The 15,802-nt window shown below is 41.7% G+C and overlaps 1 protein-coding gene across 2 annotated transcripts in view; it reads left to right on the top strand.

Moving 5' to 3' along the window:
- tenm3 (teneurin transmembrane protein 3) overlaps nt 1-15,802 on the top strand; it is a 150,742-nt gene that overhangs the window by 98,169 nt on the left and 36,771 nt on the right. For both annotated transcript variants that reach the window (XM_079265008.1, XM_079265007.1), the window contains exons 15-22: nt 843-973; nt 1,051-1,139; nt 4,833-4,952; nt 5,409-5,541; nt 6,155-6,283; nt 8,499-8,630; nt 8,715-8,850; nt 9,552-9,695. In XM_079265008.1, coding sequence (XP_079121134.1) covers nt 843-973; nt 1,051-1,139; nt 4,833-4,952; nt 5,409-5,541; nt 6,155-6,283; nt 8,499-8,630; nt 8,715-8,850; nt 9,552-9,695 — 1,014 coding nt within the window. The remainder of the gene's footprint in view (nt 1-842; nt 974-1,050; nt 1,140-4,832; nt 4,953-5,408; nt 5,542-6,154; nt 6,284-8,498; nt 8,631-8,714; nt 8,851-9,551; nt 9,696-15,802) is intronic.

The following is a 15,802-nucleotide window of genomic DNA, read 5'->3' as shown; positions in this document are numbered from 1 at the left end:
GATTTTTGCAGCATGAAACCAGACACGTTCTTTTCTTCATGTTATTGTTGAACCACTTTCTGATGTTTGTTGTCCAGAAGTATAAATGTAAGCCAGAGGTAGACGAGGCCGGTCCTAGAGAGCCGCAGTCCGGCAGGGTTTCAGTGTTTTCCTGGGATAAAACTGGGATAAAATGGACCTGCAGCTGGTTTGTGAGCCTCTGCAGTGAAAAAACAGAAAATCCCCACCCAGCTGTAAGAAGACACACCATGACAACACCTGCTGATGCTGGTGATAATGTGCCACATGTTGGCACGATATTTACGAACAATCCCACATCGACAGCGTATTTATGTATAAAAACAGCTTGGTGCTGTTTACACTAGAAACAGAAAGAACAACAAAGGCCTGCTGCTGGTCCTGCTGCAGCCACCTTTGAATCTGGAATCAGGGTTCTCTGCAAGTAGAAGGTCTCCGTTCGGAGGAACATTTGGATAAACAAGCGACTGGAATACTTCCAAACAGCTGCACGCTAAGTACTATGTTAACATACACGAGCACACATTTACGTGCACACACACACATGTACAAACACGTGCACAACTTGCAAACATTCTCATAGTTGAAAAGACTGATGATAAATCTGATCATTAAGTACCAGTAGAAAGCAACAATAAGATGAATATTAATGATGTTTTGATATAAATCTATAAAAAGGCTGGTTCCTGGATACGTGGGCCTTGTCCCCCAGGGCCCCCCCATAGCGCCGGGTCTGTCTCCACCCCCCCATCGTCTCTGTATAATGAAGACAATGAGCAGTATTTGGACTGTACCTGCTGACTCAGCGTGCTGATGTGTTTCAGACGGCTTGGCTGACTGCATGGATCCGGACTGCTGTCTGCAGGCGGCCTGTCAGAACCAGCTCTACTGCAGCGGCTCCCCCGACCCGAGTGAGGTGCTCAGTCAGTCTCCATCCTCACTGGCCCCTCAGCAGGTAAGGAACTGAAAGAAAACATCTGGACATCCCTTTCCAACCCAACACCAGCAACACTGGCCCTTTGTCTTCATCAGGCTGCCAGATCTTTCTATCAGCGCATCCACTTCCTGGTTGGCCCTGAATCCACTCACATCATCTCTGGAGAAAGTCCCTTCAATAAAAGGTAGCACCTGACCTCTCATCATTTATTTATTGATGTGATTGGCTGACAGTGGACGTGTGTGTTCAGCTAATGGTGAAGGATGAAAGAAACTGTTTGTTGATGTTTTCATGTAAAGATGAAAATAAATCTTTTGATTTAGTTCAGGTTCCACAGTCAACAGGTTCAGCCCAACGTGGTCTCCAGTGGACCGGATCAGTAAAATAACAACAGTTACTGTGGTGGAAAATACTCTGGTCTTGAGAAGTTGTAATACATCTAAGAGTCAACTGTCCTCTTACAATGAACATTTTATTATAAACTAATACAAGCACACGCTGGAGCTTGGAGAGAGAACTCTCTCTCCAGAAGCTGAAGTAACACCCGATTATAAACCATGCTTAACTCCTCCTAGTTGCTGGGCAGACCACAGAAAACAATCATTCTCTCCTCCAAAGCTAAACTGAGCTCACTAGGCATCAATCACTCACTATATTACTTTATTACCTTTAACCATTAACCTTTAGACAACTGGTCAACCAAGCAGCTGACAAAAACAGATGCCCTGCAGGAAACTCTTCCTGTCTCAGACTTTGTCTGCATATTCCAGACAAGGATCATATAACTTAAAGAAAGCTTTGTGCATAGACACAAAACACAGCAGGATCACAGCAAATCAATGCATATATGTCTAATACTTAATACAAACCAAAACCCATAATAATTTCTCCAACATTACACATTTATATCTGATATTTATTTATTCATACATTTTATATATTTTATTTAACATGTTTTATATGACAGATAGGTCTAAAATCTTTGTTAAATGAATTAATAACAGAAAAATTAAGATGATAAAAAATGAATGCATTTAATCGCTCAATGCAAAAAGATTTCATGCGATTTCCTGGTACACTAATAACGCTGGCACAAATATTGTTAAGTGATTAAAATGGGATGAATCAAGATAAATTCATTGCAAAGCCTGTAAAGCATTTGATTCATTGTTTTAATTTAGTCTTAATTACTTTTATTAAATTTAATTATTTATTATGTTATGAGTTCATTTTAGCAGAATATTACAGTAAATATCTTCTGTGTTATTTTAATATTTATCACATACATCCTGCAGGCGATGCTGGACCAGACTGGACCGCTTGGATGGCCGGTTTTGGTCTTCTGTTTGACTCCGCAACTCTACATGGTTTCCTCTCCTGTTTTCTGTCCGTTAGGATTATTGTTTGATGCTCTCAACAGGTCATAACTTAGAATATAATATCATAAAAACCCTAAGAAAAGAGCAGATCATTTCAAGACATAAGGTAGAAGTTTATACACAATAACAAGAAAAAACAAATGCATCATCAGTTTCGTTGCCTTTAATGAGAAACCTAAACTTTAAAGAGGACTTTTTTTTTACTGTGTATTGTCTTGTATATTAAACTTAAGGCCCTTATTTTCCTTCCAAAATGGTGTTTCTGCTGCATCTACCTGGGACGTGTTATTCAGTAAATATAACAGAATGAGAGCATCTTCCTCCAGAGTGCATGAAGGGGAAGGTTTCTTCACCTCCCACAAGCAGCATGATGGCAGCACACTTTTTTTACCGTCATGAATGTTTCATCACAGAGGAGGGCCACAGCCTCGTCATAAAAATGTCCAGTTTCACCAGAATGGAACGAGACCCCAATGTCTTCATAAAAACGATTTATTGTGTCTGAGAGACAGAGTGAGTGAGAGCGAGGGCAAGAAACAGAGAGAGAGAGAGAGATAGACAGAGAGAGACCAAGCTGGAGAGCGATAGAGTGAGATAAAGACTGAGCGAGAGATACAGAGAAAGAGAGAGAGAGAGCGTTTAAAGGTTAGTCAAAAAGACATATAAAAGACAGAACAAACATTTTACATTCCCCTTCTTGTCTAAAAGTGATTGAAAAATTTCCATAAAACGTCTCTACTTCGTGGTTGCACCGCCCCCTAGTGGACACGTGGAGACGAGGCACCAACATGCACAGAACACGGATACATCGCATATGTAGTTCATCACACACCCGTCCATAAAAGCACATATGTACGTTCATATAAACTCTGCAGGTTCATGTGAAGCTGAAAAAACAGAAAAATTATATATATATATATATATATATATATATATATATATATATATATATATATGTGTTTTTAATAATAAATAGTACAGTAATAGTCATAGTAATAATATAGTAATAGTTAATTTAAAAGTAATATAAATTGCTTCACTATTTTAAAATCGATTTTTTGTTAAAAGATCTTTTTTTTTTTCTTTTTTTTTCAAATAAATAAAAATACATTCATTCATTCTCTAAACCGCTTAATCCAATTCATGGTCGCGGGGAAGGTGGAGCCTATCCCAGCTGGCTTTGGGCAAAGGCAGGGTACACCCTGGACAGCTCGCCAGTCCATCGCAGGGCCACACAGAGACACACAACCACTCACGCTCACACTCACTCCTAGTAACCAGTCAACCTAACATGCATGTCGGAACCTTACCCCAGCCAAGGATCAAACCAGCGACCTTCTTGCTGTGAGGCCACAGTGCTAATCACTATGCGACCGTGCAGCCAATAAAATACAGAAATAAATAAAAAATAATCCATTATAATTTTTTTGTAATTTTTATTGTTTTTATTTTTTACTTTTTTCTTGTCTTCTTGAGCATTATAGCAGCAGCATTATGGTCTGGCTACTGTGTTGTTTTTTCCTCATTGAAATGAAGAAAAATGATGAGCAAAAACAAAGTTTTATACATTTATTTTGTTTTTGATCTACAAAAATCAGCAATATCGAAGAATTGTGATAATCACAATTTAAATCGAATCGGCACCCAAAAAACGGAATCGAATTGGGACATATGCATATCGTCACAGTCCCTGACATATATCTATATATATGTATATATTTGTGTATATATATATATATATATATATATATATATATATATATATATATATATATATATATATTTTTTTTTTTTTTTCAAATTTTAAATAGATATTAAGAGATGATTAAATCATATAATAGACAAAGAGAATAATATTGTAAACTCTCTTAATGTCTGGAAAAATGCATTAAATAAAAAAATTAAAAAAAAGAAATAGAAACCATCCCCGGCCAAAACTGAACGGACCAAATTTAAATAGTGATCTTGAATATTTTTACCTCTCCAGTTATTCTCTAATTAAGAGTCTGTTACAGTCATTTAAACTCTGTTCGTGTTTTCATTCACATTTCTTCATTAACAGATATTAATATCTGTCAGTAATACAGGATGGGATCGATCAGTGTCAGCTTCAGTCTGATCCTGCTGCACAGGTGATCACGTCCTGCTCTGACTGCAGCTGGATGCTGCGTGAAAACCGAGCTACGTGTGTTCTTTAGGATTGGGAGGGGTTTACGCAGCTGGTGTTAATGGAGAAGAGAAAACTACCCCAAGAGTCCCTGATACCAATACTAATAGACTCACTCTGAAAAATTGGTCAGGACAGCACCAGTGATGCTAAGTTAGTCGTGGAGGTACCGTGTGCATCAGTGTACCAGGAAATTGTGCTCTGACAAAAGTTTGTAATTAAATGTGTTGTTTTTCTAATGCGTTAATGTTTCTGTGCTTAATTATTCATAATTATGGTGTTAAAGTCCTGATGTATAGATATAAAAGTGTGTTTTTCTGTCTCTTCCCAGCTTGGTATCCGTTGTCCGAGGCCAGGTGCTGACGTCTGATGGAACACCGCTGATTGGGGTGAATGTGACTTTTGTCCATTACCCTGATCACGGATACACCATCACACGCAAAGACGGCATGTATGTACTTCATCATTCAGCGAGTTTACCTGAGGAACGCTCCTTTATAAGGAGCTGATATTATGGTTTTGATGTTTAATAGATTTAATGATCAGTCATGTAGAAAAGCAGCAGCACTGCTGGGTTTCTGTGGACATGAGACGACACGAGCGCGGATGTTGCCGATGAGGAACTCAGGCTGTATCACCTGAAGGCGAATCAGAACTGAGGGTGTAAACCTGCAGAGGGAGGGGGCGCCATGCGGCACGGCAGATACGAAAACACACCGACATGTTCAGTAATATGTTGGCTTTATGAGGAAACACTGTGTGTAGGATGTACACGGTCCCGTCTGAACCTGTTAGACGCGTCGCAGATCTTCTCCTCACATCCGGAAACAACCCAGTTGGCTCATACATCCTCGCCGGCAGGACTGGGACGGACTTTTACCTGCTTTCTGCCTCTGAATGTCCTCAGGTTTGATCTGCTGGCCAACGGCGGCGCCTCCCTGACCCTCAGCTTCGAGCGCGCTCCATTCCTGACCCAGTACAGAACGGTGTGGGTGCCGTGGAACGCCTTCTACGTGATGGACACGCTGGTCATGAAGAAGGTGGGTGGTGCCGGTCCTAGTGACAGACTAGAACCATAACCTGGTTACTGGTTACTGGTCAGAACCACGACCTGGTTGCTGGTCAGAACCACGACCTGGTTACTGGTCAGAACCACAACCTTGTTACTGGTTACTGGTCAGAACCACAACCTTGTTACTGGTTACTGGTCAGAACCACAACCTGGTTACTGATCAGAACCACGACCTGGTTACTGGTCAGAACCACAACCTTGTTACTGGTTACTGGTCAGAACCACGACCTTGTTACTGGTTACTGGTCAGAACCACAACCTGGTTGCTGGTCAGAACCACGACCTGGTTACTGGTCAGAACCACAACCTTGTTACTGGTTACTGGTCAGAACCACGACCTTGTTACTGGTTACTGGTCAGAACCACAACCTGGTTACTGGTCAGAACCACAACCTTGTTACTGGTTACTGGTCAGAACTACGACCTGGTTACTGGTTACTGGTCAGAACTACGACCTGGTTACTGGTTACTGGTCAGAATCACGACATCCTGCTGCACCTTCCAGTTGCCTCGTTCCAGGAACAGAATATTTGTAGACACAACGACCCGCTAGCTGGATGCTAACGCTGTGTCTGCTTCAGGAGGAGAACGACATCCCGAGCTGCGACCTGAGTGGTTTCATCAGACCCAGTCCGGTCATCGTGTCCTCCCCTCTGTCCACGTTTTACCGAGGATCTCTGGAGGATGGACCCATCATCCCTGAAACCCAGGTAACCCCAGAGAGAAGCCGTTTGATGTGAGCTAACACACACGATTCCACAGATTCAGAATGAATTCAGGATGAAATTGATCCTGTATCTGAAGTTATTTATGAGTTATTTTTAAGGTGCAATGAATAAAAATTTCCCATATCTCTGCAAAATCAGCTGTTTTCATCCTTCATCCTTTCATCTTTCATGTTTTTATTTATTTAACATCCCAGAACCGTTTATTTTCAGACAGAGTTCTGTGACGTTAGCAGAGGATTTCCAGCTCACAGCCAGGTTTCTTTTATTTTCCACTTGTCCTGTCCATCACCATGGCAACAGAATGATGGTCTGGCTGCCGCGTTGAGCCACACGATGAAAGGAAATGTGCTTTAACTTAACTGTTCGTGTTTGTTTACTTTTTATTTGTTTATTGTTGGATTACAAATAATTACAGACAAAATTTTTATTTAATCCATTGTTCTTTTTGCACACAAACACACACACACACACACACACTAACCTGCACACACACACACACACTCTAACCACAAAGGAGTTATTAGTCTGGAGCCAATCATTTTCCAGGAAACTGGAAGTGTGCACACACTAACACAAACTCAGTTCCACTTGTGTGTATACACTAACACACACACACAGCTTTTCTTGTGTGTGGACACTAACACACACAGCTCTGTTTGTGTATGTACACTAACACACACTAACACAAACTCAGTTCTAGTTGTGTGTGCACACTAACACACACACACATAACTCTCCTTCCTGCCTTTCACAACAAAAATCTTCTGTTTGATGAAAAAAAAAAAAAAAACGTTTTGGTTTGTGGAGACGTGACATCAGTGTGTTGTCATTAGTTAGTAGCTGTTAGTTTGTGTGTGTTTGTGTGTTTTTCTGTGTCTGAGACAGTTAGTGTCTGTTGCATTAGGATGTACAGAGCATTGAACTTGTGTGTGTGTGTGTGTGTGTGTGTGTGTGTGTGTGTGTGTGTGTGTGTGTGTGTGTGTGTGTGTGTGTGTGTGTTGTCACATTGCATTACCGTCCTGATGAGGAAATAAAACAGACAGAATTTCACCAACCTGAACCATAATTACTTTTATTTGCCAACAGTGTGTGTGTGTGTGTGTGTATGTGTGTTGAGGAAAGTGTGTAGTTTTGTGCATGAGTGTGCAGATGAAAGCCAAAGCAAAATGAGAACAACTTCATGTTGTGGGGTGGGGTGGGGGGTCGTTGGGTGGGGGGGGGCTAACGGGATGAAACATGAAACACACGTCTAATGAGAAGTAAAATACTGGAACGGTTAAATGAATCGCTCCTTTGGAAGCTTTTTATAAGCATTATGTTTTTTTGTCTTGTTTCTGGACTTTAACCTTTAAACCAGAAGAAAGTCGGACAGTTTGTACGATGAAGACTTTTTTCCATGCGGCGTTTCCACGGGAACCTTCAGGACTGGACTGTTCATTCAGTCAGATAAATTCAGATGGAAAGGAAATGTGGGGGGAGCGTGTGAGAACAGGGTTCAACTGGAAACTGCTGAACAACGTGGAAACAGGAGGGGACGCATCATTACTTTTGTCTGTCTGTCTAAGCAGATGGAGACATGGAAGTTCTCCGTGTGATGCGAACTTGTCGTTTAACAGAGATCAAAGTGTCAGCTGTGAGAATGAAAGATAATTTTCTTCCCATGGTTGTGTTGAGGGTCAAAGGTGTGTCATTGTGTGGTTGTTTTAGTGTCTGTGTCTTCTGATCTAAATCAGAGTCCTGCTTGTCCTTCACCTGCAGGTGCACCTCATAAGATATGCACTAAAACGAGTCTTCAAAGAGGACAGCCATGGGAGCTTGACATAAATGTGGACCTCCTCTGGAGACTTCATTTGAACACTGGCTTGTTTGAAGCTCAGCCAGACTCCATTACTCACTTTTAGCGTCTTGTCATTCAGCCGAGGCTGAACCGAGCGACTAAGCCGAACTCTCTGCAGGTTATACTTTGTACTGTGAGAAAAAAGCTAAATTCATCATTTCTGACAACATTTCACACATTTTTTGATGTAAAACTGGTTTTTGGTTCAGTGAGTTGAAAGCAAACAGTGTAGAACAGAACTCTGCAGAAGGGATGCGCTGATCATTTTCTTTTCCATGTGTGGTAACGGCAACATGAAGCTTTGTGTCACTGAGGAGCGTGAAGATGATGAAGATGACGTGTGTTTTTTCCCTTCTAAAGGTTTTACAGGAGGAAACTTCAATACCTGGCAGTGATCTGAAACTGATCTACCTGAGCTCCAGAGCTGCAGGGTATAAACCGGTCCTCAAAGTCTCCATGACGCAGACCTCCATACCGTTCAACCTGATGAAGGTTAGATGCTGTTATCAACAACAGCCATGCTCACCTCCTCAGGCCGAACTACACTGACCTTTGTGTCTGATCCTGTTAATCCAGGTCCACCTGATGGTGGCGGTGGTGGGCCGACTCTTCCAGAAATGGTTCCCCGCCCAACCAAACCTGTCCTACACCTTCATCTGGGACAAGACTGATGCCTACGGCCAGCGTGTCTACGGACTCTCAGAGGCTGTTGGTGAGTTTAGATTCAACCAGAAACTGAAATAAAAAGATCTTAATGTTTCCATCCTGACTGGTCTTCATATATCCATACTGGACTATCTGGCTTCCTCTGAGCCCTACCTTACCCTTCCTGGTTTCCAGTTTAGGTTTCTCCATGTGGGTTTGCTGCTCCTAAGCAGACATTCAGGAGGTCAGATGTCAGTACTGGTCAACCGCTAGTTGATGGTTTGGTGTTTCGGTCTGAAGCTCATCCACAAATTAGTATGTTTTTGTCTTAAACGGGCTGACAGCCCACTCAGGGTTTGGAGTGAGGAGTTTTGTACGGGTCGGTGGAGAGCAGAGATTCTGCATCATGAAAGTTGTTCTGATCTCTCAGCATGAAGAGAGAACTGAGCTGTAAGACAAGCTGTTAGTTTATCAGTCTGTGATCTGGTTCTCATCTATGGTCATGAGCTGAATGAATCACATCGCAGCAGACATGAATGGAGATGAGCTGAGGGCCTCGGAGTAGAGCCATCATTATTACTAAAAAGACTTTGTTGTTTGTCGTCTTTACTGGATCTAGTTTGTGGAGGAAGATTACTTTCATGAACCCTGATTAATCTTGAGAGTTACAACGTTTAGTCGAACATGCTAATAATTTACCATCACGGTGTGATGTCTGAGGAAAATCAAGGAAAGAGACAAACAACTGGTTTTGTGTGTGTCCAACAGTGTCGGTGGGCTTTGAATACGAGTCGTGTCTGGACCTCATCCTCTGGGAAAAGAGAACCGCCGTTCTGCAAGGCTACGAGATGGATGCATCCAACATGGGAGGATGGGCACTGGATAAACATCACATCCTGGACATACAGAATGGTAAATGACAGCACCACGTCTTACACCTGACGCTGATAAACAACACGTGCTTTTTTACTCAACATGAAATGCTTTAACCTGAATAAACCACAGCTTCTTACTGCTCATACTAAAGCTCAGAACGTATGTGCTTAGGAGCTTTGTCTGTCAAACGCTGTGTCTGTGTGAGTTTTAGCTTCACTTGCAGTGAATAAAAGAGAAGAATACGCTGTGAGTCTAAACTGACCTGCTTCATCTGAGATGAAGACATTTATGAACTGTTGGAATTAAAGCACAGTCTGGAGGGAAGAAGATGGAAAACCAACACAGTCTTTCTGTGGGTTTGTTCAGTTTAGAGCCATCAGGGAGCACCTCAGACACCATCAACGGACCAACATGTAGGATAAGAACATCCCTGTTCTTCCTGACAGTAGTTCTGTTCCTGCTCAGCGTTAGATCCACTGCAGACCCACAGAAAGGGAAGAATCATGTGTGCAATAAGCCACATTTATCAGGGCTAAACCTGCAAAAGAACAGCTAAACATGCTAATGCTAACACTTGCTTGCTGCCTAGCGGCTGTTGCCGGCTGATTATTCGAAGGATGTAAAAGCTGGAGGTGGCCTGGTGCTTTTCTGACTGAAGTCATTACCTAATGTCAATGAAGCTGACAATAATGAAAGGAAGTTTTATTATTTACCAGATATTATTTAAATGAGGCTTTCCACAAACCTACACATCCCTCTCACCCTTTCTTCTTCTCTTGCAGTCTTCTTAAGCTTTCAACACACTGTCACCCAGTTCAGTGTGCACACACAGTGTGTGTGTGTTTAAAGGCAGGTGTGATTGGCAATGTTCAGTCCACATGCACTCTCCTTCATGTGGTGTGACTTTGTATCTGGAGGGACGCCTCTGCAGCTCCTGATGTGTATTTGTGCCTCAGAGACTAAAAACAGTGCTTGAAGATGTAAAAGCCTCTTCAGGTTGTGTGTTTGAAGGCGAAGGATCAACATCCCTCTGCTGCTGTTATTTCTGTTCTTATAAAGTCCTGCCTAGATGCCCTGCTGTCAATACAGCTGTGGTATCATCAAATTACAAATTAATATGTATTTATGCCCTATGTTAGCATATTCCGGGTCTGTGATTGTGATTTAGGATGTTACAAGTTGTTTATTATGAAACGATTATCAGGATTTTTATGCATATTTTTCCACAAAGAAGGCTTTTATTTCTCAGTCTGTGGTTCCCTTTACATATTTTATACTTCATTCAGTATCCATTCATTTAAGTACCCAAACAAATCTATCTCCACTGTCCTTTATTTATGAGGAAACATAAATAAATCCAACACATCTCAAACATATTTTTCTTTTTTTTTTTTAAATATTTTCCTGGAATCTTCAGGACTACTACTATACTAGTAGTCCTACTACTATAGATAAGATAATACATTTTGGCTGGGATGCCGTAACTTTTGGCCACTAGGGGCAATAAACCTCTTATTTCCCACCAGCAACACAACACTGTTGCAAAATTAAACACTACTCTACAATATAAATGATAGTTTTGTGGTTGAAAGTAAAGTTGCAGCTTTGGCACAACTCGTGCTCAATCCTGCATCTTAAACAATAATGCAGCTCATATATGGAGTCTGTGTTGCAAGACCTAAAGCAGATAACTTGTTCAGAGTGTGTGCTGTGTAACCTAAAGCAGTTAGCATGATCTGAGTCTGTGTTGCATCGACGTGGAGCAGTTAGTATGTTTGTAGTCTGTGTTGCATCGACCTGGAGCAGTTAGTATGTTTGTAGTCTGTGTTGCATCGACATGGAGCAGTTAGTATGTTTGTAGTCTGTGTTGCATCGACCTGGAGCAGTTAGTATGTTTGTAGTCTGTGTTGCATCGACGTGGAGCAGTTAGTATGTTTGTAGTCTGTGTTGCATCGACGTGGAGCAGTTAGTATGTTTGTAGTCTGTGTTGCATCGACGTGGAGCAGTTAGTATGTTTGTAGTCTGTGTTGCATCGACGTGGAGCAGTTAGTATGTTTGTAGTCTGTGTTGCATCGACATGGAGCAGTTAGTATGTTTGTAGTCTGTGTTGCATCAACCTGGAGCAGTTAGTATGTTTGTAGTCTGTGTTGCATCGACATGGAGCAGTTAGTATGTTTGTAGTCTGTGTTGCATCAACCTGGAGCAGTTAGTATGTTTGTAGTCTGTGTTGCATCGACATGGAGCAGTTAGTATGTTTGTAGTCTGTGTTGCATCGAAATGGAGCAGTTAGTATGTTTGTAGTCTGTATTGCATCGACATGGAGCAGTTAGTATGTTTGTAGTCTGTGTTGCATCGAAATGGAGCAGTTAGTATGTTTGTAGTCTGTGTTGCATCGACATGGAGCAGTTAGTATGTTTGTAGTCTGTGTTGCATCGACATGGAGCAGTTAGTATGTTTGTAGTCTGTGTTGCATCGAAATGGAGCAGTTAGTATGTTTGTAGTCTGTGTTGCATCGACATGGAGCAGTTAGTATGTTTGTAGTCTGTGTTGCATCGACATGGAGCAGTTAGTATGTTTGTAGTCTGTGTTGCATCGACATGGAGCAGTTAGTATGTTTGTAGTCTGTGTTGCATCGACATGGAGCAGTTAGTATGTTTGTAGTCTGTGTTGCAGGACCTAAATCATGCAGTTAATGTGAGGACACCTACCTGCAGCCCAGAGCTGAAACTGTTCTGTTTTGAGCCATCTTAGATCACCTAAAGTTGATGTTCAGGACTGATTAGTGATCTTTCCAACCTTTCTTTTGACATTAAAAGTAGGGCTGGGCGATATGACCTTTTAGTAATATCCCGATATTTTTATGACATGTCACGATATACGAAATATATCTCGATATTTACCTCAGCCTTGAATGAATGCTTTGGTGCATACAATCACATCAGTAAGATGATTTTGTGTCTCCATTAAAACATAATTGCTCATACTGCATTAAGATATGCTGATTTTAAACATTCATGCCAAAAGGATGAAATTGTAACGAAGCAAACTGATCAAAACCGTATTTATTGAACAGTTAAAGCAGCGGCAGACATGTCATTTTAAAACAAAATAAAGTGACTTTGCATGATGGTGCTCTAGGGGGTGAATTTTCAAATGATGAACTATTATAAGGCTTTGCTCTATGGAGACATTTTTGAGTTGTCGTGTATTTTTTTTTAATCGCAGAGTTTAGCGTAGAAATCAGTCTTATAATCCAGGCAGAATGTCCTCGTATTGTCTCCAATAAACGGCTTCAGCCAGTTTTTAGTTCAGTGTTTGATTCCCACTGCTTTCTGTACTTTCTAGAGACATGAGGAGCTAGATAAATATGCTTGTGTCACACACACAGTGGATGAGGTGAGTAAGTGACAGAAGCTGTGAATGTAATCAAATATAATGAATTATTTTTGCGTGACGTGAAAAACTTTGGAATTTACGTCCCACTCTGTAATCCGGAGCGGGATCAGTGGCGGATTTGGCTGTTCATTGTGACTGTAGGTGGAGTCGTGCAGGTGTCCTCTCTGCTCCTCTGACTGGCTGCAGCTGCAGCCGGAGCGACTGAGTGTTTTAGGACGGAGAGAGACTCTCGTTCTGACAATAACTTTACAATATGCGCTTTAAAGTCAGTCGCCAAAACACCAGGAAAGTCTCCAATAACTCCAGTAAAAGTCGCTAGATTTGTCGCTGGTCGCTTTTCACAAAAAAAAGTCGCCAGATTTAGCGAGAAAGTCGCCAAGTTGGCAACAGTGGCTCCACGGTGCCTCTCATGACGTAGCACGTAGCTCACGTTATGTACGTAACTAGGCGCGCTTGCTTTAACTCTCTGTGCAAAGCGGTGCAGAGTCGAGGAGGAGGGAGGAAACCCCGCCCACAGCTAAAAACACCTGCATGACAACAGGATACTCGGATATGACGAATATAGGCATTTTCTATATCGCACAGGGGACTAGCCACGATATCTCGAGTATATTCGATATATCGCCCAACCCTAATTGAAAGATACTTCATGGTGGATTGTTATCTTATTTTGGTCGTGCATGTTTGATTGTATATATTGTTTTATTAAATGTGTCAGGTCATGTTTATTTTATATTTCGTGCCTCTGTCGCTAACAGGGTCATGTTGAAATTGTTGGTAATTTGTGTTTTTAGTGTGTTTTAACAAGACTAGATTAATAAATGTCTAAAGGAAGACATTTAACTACGATAAGTTGTTGGTAAATGGTCAGTAACAGGACTGGATTTCAAACCTTGGATTGGTAGTGTCTCTCAGATGTAAGGATGAGCAGACGTTCAGCAATGTGTCAGCAAACTGCGGATCAGTTTGATAAAATTTCCTCATCGCAGGACTGCACAAAATAACATCCAAATATTCTGAGAAACTGGAGACTTTCTTTGGCTCAAGCGACACAGCTGGAGGTCCGAACTGATGCTTCTGAGGTTCATGGCCTAATGCAGCACGGCGTTAAAATCAGGCTTGGTTCAGACATGGGATCATTTCTGTTACAGACTCATCAACTGATGAGCATGAACAGTTCTGAATTTGAGCAGAGAGAACCACAACTACCAAGAAGAAAAGATTGATGATCACTGGTTTTAATGGATGCCCTGCTTGGTGTAAAGAGAGAATAAAGACTTTATTCAGGCTGTTTCCAACATACATGTGGTGTTGATGTGTAGGACACATCTTCACTGACTAAACCAAAACAGAAGCCATGCGTCCGAGGCAACGCTGCAGCTGTTCCTGGTGTGTCTGACAACATTGTGGTGCATATCACAGTTTTTATGTGCTGCTGTTGGGTTTAGTATGGCATCTGTATTGTTTGTTTGCACTTTAGCTCAGCTGGCTGCTGTGCTGGCTGGACTCTGACATGCTTCAAGCTGAGACTGATGTCTCTTCTTTCTGCCTCCATGACGTGTGAAAGTCCAAGCATGGAGGCTGGTATGGTGCTGATACACCTCTGAGTCAGGTAGGGAGGCATCAAGAAGGCAAAGCAGGCTACCTCTGTGTGAGGCTGGCCAAGCGGTTGGAGGTATTCTCCACCTGAGCTGTTTCTGTGATATCACAGCAGATTCCATCTTTCTCTGTTCCTCTGAATTGTCCTGAAGAGACATTACAGCTGCATTTTATCCTGGTGTGCGGCTGCAGGATGATTACACCGGCTGTATATATGTTGTTCCTGACTGTCAGATCCAAACATCTGGGCTCCTGACTGAACTTTGCAGCTGCTGAGTTTTGTGGCTCTGAAGGAAACTATAAAAGCTGAGATGCACCAATTTCAGCAACCAATTAAAATATATTTGACTTGATTAATTACAGTCTTTGTTTCTAGTTTTGTCTTGTTTTATTTCGTACTTCTTCCTGTTTTGCATCAGCTCACCTGGTTTAATTTGCTAATTAACTTCACCTACTTCTTGTTAGCTCCCCCTGCATGTATATTCCCCTCAGGTTTCATTGATTCACCGCCAGATCGATCTGAGTTTCTGACTTAGTTTTCCAGCTCTATTTGCTCCAGTTATTTTTGTTAAACCTTTAATTATTGCACCTGTCTGCCCCTTCAGCCTGCATTTCCATCCACATCCCCCACAAAGAATCTCATTAAATAACCACAACTCAAAAAAAGCAGATGGGATGTGAAATATCAGTAAATCAGAAGGATGTGCATGGGAATGGAATCATGTGTAAATGTTGTGTGGTGCAAAGGACCTAATTAAAAACAGAAAATGTCACCTGAGGTTGCTAGCTGTAGCGGGAGAGAGGCAGAATGTTAATAACTGCAGTCCTTTAAGGACTGGGAACACTGGGAACACAGGTGTCAGCTAATGAGCCAACGGGGAAGCAGACCAATAAGCACAAAAACACCTAGAAAAACAATGATGAAGACAGGACTCAACATCAGACGCCCACAGAAAAGCAGGGCTAACCAGCTCACTGGACCACTTTGCTCTCGCTCAGATGCCCCAAACACACCATGAGAATAATACGCTTCAACACGTTTACATAACTGGGTCAACATCCTCCAGTCAGGGGTCAAAATTACATTGTTATTTAGTTTATTTAGTTTATTAGTTTATTTGTCAGGAATCATGTGTAAAACCATCATA

This window comes from Telmatherina bonti, assembly GCF_933228915.1.
Source record: "Telmatherina bonti genome assembly, chromosome: 3".
NCBI classification, from domain to species: Eukaryota; Metazoa; Chordata; class Actinopteri; order Atheriniformes; family Telmatherinidae; genus Telmatherina; species Telmatherina bonti.
Note: the sequence above shows the minus strand (reverse complement) of the source record. Positions and strands in the feature narration are given on the sequence as shown.